Below are 11,027 nucleotides of genomic sequence, written 5' to 3'. Positions count from 1 at the left end.
TTTCTCAGAGGGCTTTTTAAAAACAGTTTTCAGGTCTCCACCTTCAGAGTTTCTGATTCAGTAGGTCTGGGGCAGGGCTCGCCCCCCTAACCAATTCCCAGGCAATGCTGCCACCACTGGCCCCAGGGAACTGCAGTCAGAGACCTACGGGCTTACAACATTCACAACTGCTCCCACCCCAGAGAATCTGAGGCTGCATCAGCCTCTTTCCCTACCCCTCTTCTGGGATATTCTCTCTGTCCCTCCCCAGGCAGCTAGAATGTCAGGACACTCCCTGGTCTCGCCTCCCCCCCAGCCAATGGCCACTTTCTTCAGCCTGCACTCATCTCCCCAAGGTGACGAACAGGGCTGCTGAAGAGAACCCAAGACCTTTAGTGGGGAGAGGAGAGGAAATGAGGGGGGCATGCCGAGAGCCAGATCTCGGCCTGGCCTGGGTCCTACTTGTTTTGCAGGCTCAGCACAAGGATGGGAAGTGTGTCCCCCTTCTGCCTAAGCAGATTGGGAAAGATAACTTTGTTAGCAGAAGATCCCAGGGCCGAGGGGTCATGCTCTATAGAATTGGCACAGTCTGCTCTCATGCATGAGCTGCTCTGTTCAATAGAGTGCCCGGCCTTGTCCTGACAACTGTCTGTGTGGGAAATCCTGTCCCCGGTGAAAGTGACCCCTGTCCCTCCCCTCCAGCCCACCCCTTGCCCCTCAGGGCACAGGAGCTTTTGAATCCCAGCCAAAAGGTTGTCATACAGAAGACTCTCTGGCTCACACCCAAACTGGCCAGGGAGGAGGGTTAGAGAGGGCCATGGCTCACCTCTGGGCCTCTCCAGGTGGTACAGAGAAGAAAAAACAAGCATTGAGCCCCCCGCTGGTTAATTAAGGAAGGAACACTTGACCTCCTTTGGTCAGTAGTAGCCAAACCTTCTTCCAAAGGGTGGTAATGGCCATTACTACTTAGCAAGCACTGGCCCAATGTCAAGTACTAAACTCGGTTTTATGCATATTGTTTTACTGAATCACTCTGATTCTTTGAGGAGACACTGGTTCCCATTTTTCGCAGGAGAAAACCAAAGAGGAGCCCGGGAAAGTCACCACCCATCCCACACCCTCACAGCTCCCTCCCTCACCCTCTTTAAAGTGGGCTCCACCTCACCTCAGTGAGGTCTGTGTGGGAACCATCTCCCCTCCACTGGCTCTCCCAATCCCTTCCCTCGCACTCCCCTCCCTTCAAACTTTTCCATTTGTTGCTAGCTCTTATCACCTCCTAACCTCCTGTGTCATTCCCTGAGTTATCGCGTTTAATGAGAATCAGCCGCCTCCCCCACAAGACTGTGAGCGCTGCTTTGGCAGAGATCTTTGTTTTACCCACTGGTGGGTCCCAAACACCTCATGGAGTGGGAGCTCAGAAAATGATTGTAAAATGAATCACCAAACATTGCCCACGAAGTCAGAGCCAGGCCTGGATATTCAGGGAAATAACCCAATTCACCCACAGCCCCTGGCCCTGGGTTTCTCCAAGACTCATTCTACCTTGCACACCCAAGCAGCTGGAAGAGAGAGATTTTTTGCCTCCTAATTCCAATCATTTTGATTGACTGAGAATGGTCCCCTCGGGCCCCATACATCTGTCTGCCTGGCTTTCTACCCACGATAGGGCTCACCTGGTTCTCCCTAAAGAGCCTTACTGCTGAGTGAGTCTCTACCCCCACATGGAGGCATCCAGAGCCATGGAAAATGCCTGGGCCTCTAAGCTGCACCACAACCTCAAGACATCATTTCCACCCTGAACTGGCTTCTCATCTGTAAAATGAGGGAATGGAGGCCCACAGTTTCTTCTGGTCTTTTCCAGTCCTGGTATTTTCCCTGTGGAAGGAAAGCATATTATGACTGTAATCAAGCCACACTTAGAAACAAGCCAACCCAGGACCCGGGGGCACAGGACACAGCCAGACTCAGAAGGGGAGGAGATCACAGTGAACATAACTAACAAGCGGACAGGGATTCACAGCATTGCATGGGTTAGAGCAATCGCCACCATCATTATTAAAAGGACTTTTCACAAAACAGGAAAGGCAGTCATTATCAACTCTCTTACATAGTAGAGGAAACCAAGACCCAGAGAGGCTGAGCAAACTGCTCAGGAAGGGCCACACCAAGAGCCAGGTCTTCCCACTGAAAATCCCGCGATTTTCCCACAAGTAACTGCTTCACTGCTTCCAAAACATACCCTGGTGAAAGAATGGCACCGTTGAATTATCCAAACATCAATGATCTAATAATCCGTATTACAGAACACAAAAGTGGGATTTGCCTTCAAATGTGGTTATATCCCATGTTCTAGAGCTCTGTTTACATCAGATAAAACAATAGAGCCACCACAAGAAGACTTCCCACTGAAAGACCTAAGAAACTGACTCAAATTTCTGGTTAGGACAGCTCTTAACCACAGATGAACCTGGGATGAGCCCCTCTCCCACCTCCTTCAAAATGTTCCTCAAGAGATAAGGGATTGAGTGTTTATGTTTTCAAAGACTGCAAACAGAAGATGTGACAACAAAAATAATTCAGTCAGCTGGGCACTCTTAGCAGAGTGTCTTCAACACCCATGGAGGAAATAAGCAAAGGAAGTGCTAAATTACAAAGCTAGACTTGTCCAAACCTGAACTCTGATGACATTCTTTATTTTTCTAGACACGAACACATCCTCTACGACCATCTCTCACACAATGATGTCAGGAGACGGGACTGCTCTACCACACAAGCCAAGTTGGCCTGGAAAGCCCTGGATGAGAGAAATTCATCTGAAGAGAAGTTTGTAGTTTCTGGAAAATCCCAGAGAAAGCTCAAGCTTCAGGAATCAACATTGACCAAATGCTCTCAGAAGAAACACTGAGATTTCCTTCCCTCTCTCCTCTGACTTCTTGCCTCGTTGATATCGGGGAACAGCCTTAGCCAGTTGTTTTTAATTGACAGATTCTCTAGAAGGCTCTGTTCCAGTTAGACTCATCCTTCAAATTTGAAGTCTAAAGAAATCAGAATTTTAAAGTAAATAAGGTTTGGGCTAGTGAACATTAAAATACGATTGGAATTGGAGACTCATACAACTTTGGTAACATCCCTCTTCAAACCACCACCATCAAAATGCAGTATGCCCATGATACCAGAAAGAGCAGGAAATGAGGGTAGAGAAGAGGCAAGCACTTAGATTCTTTTTTTCTGGTTTACCCTCAAAGTTGCTTTTGGCTAAGTAATTATACATTGTAGGTTTCCTAAAACAATCCCAGTTTCAACTATGTTTGCTCCATTGTTTCCATATATCAACTTATATAATAAAATGCCCCAGTTTGGGGTTTGGAAAGGTGGTCAGTACAACCATCTTTCATACCAATGCAATGGTGAGTCCCAGACATTGGGAAGATGGTGGGCCTTGGGGAGGCAGAGGGCATGCGTTCATGCCCCCCGAGCTAGCTTCCTAAACATCATTCCTCATTAGGCCACACAGGTATTTCAACCCAGAGCTTCTTGGTGACCCAAACCTCATACCCCCATTTCGCAGTTGGAGGCGTGAGAGTCTAAAACTATTAGCTGACACTGCATAGTCCCCTTGACTCTGCAGTTTCTCAAAAGTATTTGTAATTATGAGTAAAACAAGGTGGGGAATGTTATTATATTGACAAATGGCACCAGAATTCTTTGGCATATGCATGCTCCTTTCAAAGAAAGAAACTTGGAGACATAAGAACAAACCCCCAATAGAGAATGATAGATCAACCCTTGAAGAGAAACAACCACTCTTCTTTGGGGGTGGGGGTGCTTTGGTACAGTCCGACTGAGGGGAGGGGATGCATGCAAGTAATCTCTTACTGTCCCTACACCCCGAGCGTTCTCTAAGCTGATGATAAGGCACTGGGAAAATACCCCCAGGTAAAATACCCCCTCTGGAGAGAAGCCGAAGGTTTTCTGCAGTACAGGACCAGGTCTGCAGCTAAAAGACACTTTGGGAGGCTACAGAAGCCCATCTAAGCTTTCCCACATCAGCTTTTCCCCACCCACCTCCCCTCTGTGCCCAACACAGCTCTCCCATTCTCTCTCTCTCCTATTGTTTTCCAAACATCCCTCCCTTCATAAAAGCTGTCTGGCTGGGAGCTTAAAATATTGCTGGACAGTAAAACCTACCCATCAGGGCCAATCCAGTCATATCTGCTCAGTCGTGCAGCACAGTAGGGGCGGGATAGAGAAGTGGGAGGTGGGCTTTTAGGCGCCAAAGGAAAGAGGCCAAAGTTGCCATTTTGCTGCTGAGAGCCAAGAGAGAAAGAGAGCACATATTTCTCCGGGGGACCCTACTGCTACTGGCAAGTTTTCCTTGGGTTACATTGGTTTGTCGCCTTCCCTCCCATGCAACCTGGGCTTCTTTTCTAGCCTAATCTAAGGGCCAGATCAGGGTTTCTACAAAAGGAAAAATGTTGTCACTGAGGTTTGGTCTTGGGTTGGGATGGCTGAACTTAGAGTCCAATTCTGAAAACCCTCTTGGGACTGGCCTGAGAGCAGGCAGAGTTTCAGAAGGGAAAGGACTGTAGGAATGGGGAGGGGGACGAGAGGGGAGATGCCCAAATTCTAACTACAATTTGACTTTTTAAGGTTTTCTCATTTTTTCAGAATGAATTAACATGCCTCCAGGAATCCCAAGAGATCTAAAATAAGTATTTGGTGTTTATAAAAGAGTTTTGTACTTTTTCCTTGACCTCTGTGATAGGTATAACAGTAATTACTACTGAGTGCTGTGGGTGGAGAGGAGGCTTCCTGTGCTGCATTTTCAATGTTGGAGCATTTAATGGTGCATAAGAACAGGTCTAGCTAAAGACCCCAACAGTCTTTCTGGGGGTAGGCTGTGCTGGTTCTCTAGGAAAGCTGCTCTTTGCAGTGGCTGCTCTAGAGACATGAAGGGAGACCCATTTACACTCCCTTTACCAACCAGACTGGTAAGTGGTCATGTAATCCTTTGGGGGAACTGGCTAACACAGGTGTAAGTGTGGTATTCTGCCTCTTCTCAAAGCCAAAAGAAGAGGATACTTCTCTGTATTGGAGATTGCCCTGGGCTTGAAGCCAGAAGACCACGGCTCCGACCCCTGCTCTGCCCTCACTAGTTGAGCCCCCCTGGCAGACTTAGTTAACCTCCCGGTCTGCCTTCCTATCTGTTAATGGAGGCTGAAAATGCCTGGTTCACTGGTTCTAAATGGTCATCCTGCGGACCTGTCAGTTCTGGTCCAAGATGAACCTTCCAGAAGCCTGTAGTAATAATGTAGTAAGCAATATAGTAAATTTTTCACCAACTTAAATGTGTTCCATTTAAAGGACTTTTATTCTGAAATTATGTCTTTTCTGGTTTTGTGGTATGAAATTCCCCCTCTTATGAAATGATGTATTCATAATTGTGATTTAATAAGTTTTTTTTTAAAGATTTTATTTATTTATTTGACAGAGAGAGAGAGAGAGAGATCACAAGTAGGCAGAGCAGCAGGCAGAGAGAGGGGGGAAGCAGGCTTTCCACTGAGCAGAGAGCCTGATGCAGGGCTCGATCCCAGGACCCTGAGACAATGACCTGAGCCGAAGGCAGAGGCTTAACCCACTGAGCCACCCAGATACCCCAAGTTTCTTATTTTTATATCCTTGCTTGGCAAAATTAGGAGCTGGTAACTCTGTATTGGTCCCGCTATTCTGCTGGTATTTTATTAGTCTGTGATGTCCAAGTTTGAGAACCACTGGCCTAGTTTACAGGTTCTTATTATGAGGACTGAAATAAGATATGGAAAAGTGTATCAGTTATAAATAGACAAAGGATACCCAAACATAAGGTGTCATTTTAAACATTATTTAAAACCATAATCCTGGGGCGCCTGGGTAGCTCAGTGAGTTAAAGCCTTTGCCTTCGGCTCAGGTCATGATCCCAGGGTCCTGGGATCGAGCCCCGCTTCGGGCTCTCTGCTCAGTGGGAAGCCTGCCTCCCCCCTCTCTCTCTGACTGACTCTCTGCCTACTTGTGGTCTCTGTCTGTCAAATAAACAAATAAAATCTTAAAAAAATAAAAATAAAACGATAATCCTCTGGTGGAACGTTCTGTTGGATGACCTGGGGTGGAGGCTTGAACTCCATCGGTTTACTTTCTATCTGTAAAAGATGTTTCTTTTTGTAGAAGAGCAGAGAAATATTCTTCCTTTGGTTTAAATTACTCCCTGCTCCCGTGGAATAGCTTGTTCGAATATACTCTTATCTGACTTCCTTTATGTATAATTTTCATTGGTAGAAGTCAGGGACCCAAGGCATTTTCTCTTAGCACCTCTAAAGCTCCTCTTCTTAAAAGAATAGTTGGTCTGTTTCAACAGTATGGAATTGGAAAGATTTTTTCCTAAGTTAGTTTCTCTTCTTCCATTATCATGAGAAGCTTTGTAACTAGAAATTAAAACACACATTCACACACTCAATCTTAGCATTGCAGAATAGGGTATGAAAGGACACAACCTTGTTTGGCTTAATTTGGAAATTACTGATGGGGTGGTCGGGAGGGTCTTCATGTTTCATGAATATGTCACAACAGTCACAACATGTCAAAAATCACTGGCCTTCCAGTTTATTTATACAAAACAGTCCCTCAAATCAGCTAGTTTTGGATCAATCTGCGATCCTTGTTTTGGTATTTAGGCTTTCTTTGCAAGTTCTCTGTCTGCCCACTGCTAACTGCAGCAGAGAAGACTGGAGTTTCCTAGACTTTAGCTAATACTGGTATTATATGAACTCAGAGATTGAGAATTTCAGATTTCAAATTATTACCATTGGTCCCATGTACTGGTTATTTATGGAGCGCCCACTCTGTGAAGGTCTTTGTTTTGTGTCATGATGTTTCATAGAAGATGAAGATAAAATGATCCCTGGCCTCCAAGAGCTTTTGATTCTCAAAGGGAGAAACAAGATTGATAGACACGCCATCCTGAAAGTGTGTGCTCAACTGCACACGTCCACATAGGTACCTGAGTGAAATACACACGAAAATCCCAAAGGACAAATACAGTACAATACAAGGAAGAGTGTCAAATCTGAGTTGATACATCAATGGGGATAAGACATCAGCAACACTAGATGTAGAGTACGTCAAGGACAGACTTGATCTTATAAGAATAAATTACATAAACTGTTGTTTTCACATAAATGTTAGATTGAACCATGTGATAGGAAACTGGGGTTTTCCTGGCTCTGCCACCAGTAGGATTTATGCCTGGGCTGCTTACCTAATTGTGAGGTTTCCCATCTTTTTTCCCCCGGAAGGCAATGGAAATGGCTGCCCCTCACTACAGGGCAAGCACTAGATTTAACTGCCCATGGAGGAGTGTTAAAAGCAGAAGTATAGCTAGACACATGTGGCTGGGATTCTGAATGGCTGGTTCTGGGTGGAGGACCCTCTCCCACTCTCAGCCCCCCATCCCTACAAGGAACTCTTCCCAATGCTGGAGTCATGACTGGGGAGCCACAGATGCTCTCACCTTCTCAGGAGGAGAGAAGCTTCTCTTGGGTGCCCTACCTAGTTGGGAGTTTCTGGGGCTCCAAGAGGAGCAACACCCTCTGCTCTACAACAAAAAGCAGCCGCAGCTGTGCATACCCTGAGAGCACAGGGTGCGCATTGCTCACGCCTGCAATCACTGTCTGCCTCCTGTACTGTCTGGCCAGGCTCCAAACCGCAGGCTGGAAGGAGGCTTTAAGATGCCACTTTGTTTATCCACTCTTATCTATGAAAATCACACCTTACTTAAGATATCACTTTTCATCACTCGTTCAAGTGTTTAACAAGTATCACGGTCATTAAAGTGGTGGTCTTCTGATCGTAGAGGATGGGACAAAGCTGAAAGAAGCCCAGAGCAACATCTCCAGCATGCGCTCTTGCCCCTGTCTAAGAGCCACACTGAGAAAACACTGCAACGCTAGAAATGTTCAGGCTGGAGGAGCATTTGCCACAGGCTGAGACAGAAGTTTTGTTTTGTTTTGTTTTTAAGTTTGTTTATTTATTTATTTAAGTAATCTCTACACCCAACGTGGGGCTCGAACCCACAACCCCAAGGTCAAGGATCCCACGCTCCTCAGATTGAGCCAGCCAGGTGCCCCAATGTAGAAGTTTTGATCATAGTCCCTCTTAGGTTAGCACAGGTTTGCACTGGGTGAGTGTCCCAGTTTACACACATCAGCCCCGTCAGTTCGATCCCCAGTGCATTAATCATTGCTGTTGCTAGGGGCATGATATGCTATCATGTTTAATGGTATTTTTGTTGTTGTTAACAAATTTTTAGCTCTATTAAGGTAGGCACACATGACAGACCCTAAAACCTTTTCATTCTGTGGGACACTAAAAGTGTCTCAGTGGACTTTCCTCACCCTGTAACATGATTCCTCCCTGAAGCATGCTCCCCATTCTTTGGATTTAAAAGAGTAATAATAATCATATAAAAAAGACAGTGCTCTCCATTTGTGAAGCTGTTAAGAATGGTTTGCAGATGTCAACATAGAGACAAAAGAAACATAAATTAAGAGTCCAGGAGTTGCAGAATTGTGTATTTTAGATTGAAAGCAGTGTATCTCCAGAGTGTAGTGGAAAGAACTCAGCCCTTGGGACCAGGCAGACAAAACGGCTGCTATTTAACTGTCTGATCCCAGTTTGTTTAACCTCTCTGAACTTCGGTTTTCTCATGTGTTCAAATCAAATTGGTTAAACACTTCCTGAGCTTTCACTGGGTGCTGGGCTCTGTGACAGGCACTGAGTATGCAGCAGTGAATGAAACATGCATGGCCCATAGCCTTATGAAGACTATAGTCTAGCAGGATCCAGTTAAATGAAATAATGAAATGTCAAAAGCCTGTCATAAAGTAGATGTTCAAAAAATGTTTCTTTCCTTCCACTTCCCTCCAAACACATCATTGTACATTTCAACACAGTCCAAGTAAAATGGCTACAGGCAGTTTCACACATCCAAGAATTCTGTTGGGGGCCCAGAACCCCCACAGTATAGGGTTTTCTTCAGTATGATGCCTCTTAAAGCATAGTTTAGCTTGTGGTCTTGATTTAAACCCGTGTAAACATGGGTTTCTATCTATGGTCAACAATGAGCCCTTATTTGGGGTGGAATTCGAGGAATGATACACATATCGCCTCATCTACACTTTCAGACCACCCCTTGCAAGTGACGGAGAACAGGTATTAGCATTAAACCCATTTTGCAGATGAGGAAGATTCTTCGCGCCGCTCTTGTCCCCTCATCCTAGCCCGCAAGAGGAGGCACTCCACTCGATAGGTGCTCTTTTACATACTGATGGTTCCAGCAACTCAGAAAGGAGAGGTACCCCACCCTACCCCCAGCGAGCAAGCGTTAACAGAGAGAGACTGGCAGGGGATGACACCGCGGCCGCTCAGCTCTTGCCTTCTTCCTCCTCCAGGTGGGTGAGAAATGGGTGACTGGAGTTTCCTGGGGAACATCTTGGAGGAGGTGAACGAGCACTCGACGGTCATCGGAAGAGTCTGGCTCACCGTGCTGTTCATCTTCCGGATCCTCATCCTGGGCACCGCCGCGGAGTTCGTGTGGGGGGACGAGCAGTCCGACTTCGTGTGCAACACCCAGCAGCCCGGCTGTGAGAACGTCTGCTACGACGAGGCCTTCCCCATCTCGCACATCCGCCTCTGGGTGCTGCAGATCATCTTCGTGTCCACGCCGTCGCTGGTGTACGTGGGCCACGCCGTGCACCACGTTCGCATGGAGGAGAAGCGCAAGGAGCGCGAGGCGGAGGAGCTCTGCCAGCAGGCGGCGGGCGACGGCGGCGAGAGGGTACAGCTGGCCGCGGACCAGGGCAGCGTCAAGAAGGGCAGCAACAGCAGCAAAGGCACCAAGAAGTTCCGGCTGGAAGGGACCCTGCTGCGGACCTACATCTGCCACATCATCTTCAAGACTCTCTTCGAGGTGGGCTTCATCGTGGGCCACTACTTCCTGTACGGCTTCCGGATCCTGCCCCTCTATCGCTGCAGCAGGTGGCCCTGCCCCAATGTGGTGGACTGCTTCGTGTCGCGGCCAACGGAGAAAACCATCTTCATCCTGTTCATGCTGTCGGTGGCTTCGGTGTCCCTCTTCCTCAACATCCTGGAGATGAGCCACCTGGGCCTGAAGAGAATCCGGTCTGCCTTCAAGAGGCCGGTGGAGCAGCCCCTGGGGGAGATCCCCGAGAAGTCCCTCCACTCCATTGCCGTCTCCTCCATCCAGAAAGCCAAGGGCTACCAGCTGCTGGAAGAAGAGAAAATCGTGTCCCACTATTTCCCCCTGACTGAAGTCGGCATGGTGGAGACCAGCCCACTTGCGGCCAAACCTTTTAGTCAGTTCGAGGAGAAGATGGGTGCGGGGCCCCTCGGGGACCTGTCCCGAGCTTACCAAGAGACACTGCCTTCCTACGCTCAGGTGGGGGCACACGAGGGGGAGGCGGAGGAGCAGCCTGTAGAGGAGGGGGCGGAACCAGAGGTGGGAGACAAGAGGCAGGAAGGGGAGACAGTGAGCACAGAGGGGCTGGAGACCACAGCAGTGCTGGAGGGGGAGAAAGCCGAGACTCTCGAGGTGGGGAAGGAGGGTGAGAAGGAAGACCTACAGCCTGAGAAAGTATCAAAGCAAGGGCTGCTGGCAGAGAAGTCGCCTTCCCTGTGTCCAGACCTCACCAGGGATGACCCCAGACCGCTAAGCAGGCTGAGCAAAGCCAGCAGCCGAGCAAGATCAGACGATCTAACCGTATGAAGTGGGGCCGAAGAATGAAAGAAAGAAAAGAAAACACCAGAGTTAACATAGGGCAAGATGAAACGTAAAGACGCCACCATGATTCAAGTCTTCTGTCCCTCCCCTCACACCCACCCCTGGTTGGACAGGTGCTGCAGAGGGCACAGCACTTGCTGTACAACTAGGAAACCACATTTCCCAAATAAAAGGGCCACCAAGATAAAGCCACTGTCCCGTCAAAGTTCCCAGTCTC

At 47.7% G+C, this 11,027-nt stretch overlaps 1 protein-coding gene across 1 annotated transcript; it reads left to right on the top strand.

Annotated features, from left to right (window-relative positions):
• Positions 1–9,442: 9,442 nt before the first annotated feature.
• Positions 9,443–10,795, top strand: GJA8 (gap junction protein alpha 8). Its single transcript, XM_032848152.1, has one exon. The coding sequence runs from the start codon at positions 9,473–9,475 to the stop codon at positions 10,793–10,795; it is 1,323 nt and encodes a 440-aa protein (XP_032704043.1). The 5' UTR covers positions 9,443–9,472.
• Positions 10,796–11,027: the final 232 nt, after the last annotated feature.

This window comes from Lontra canadensis, unplaced genomic scaffold (assembly GCF_010015895.1).
Source record: "Lontra canadensis isolate GAN:19392208 unplaced genomic scaffold, GSC_riverotter_1.0 scaffold200, whole genome shotgun sequence".
Lineage (NCBI taxonomy): Eukaryota > Metazoa > Chordata > Mammalia > Carnivora > Mustelidae > Lontra > Lontra canadensis.
Note: the sequence above shows the minus strand (reverse complement) of the source record. Positions and strands in the feature narration are given on the sequence as shown.

What these genes read in the sequence shown, in the direction of transcription:
- GJA8 (XM_032848152.1), top strand. Translation starts at nt 9,473, where the DNA reads ATGGGTGACTGGAGTTTCCTGGGGAACATCTTGGAGGAGGTGAACGAG.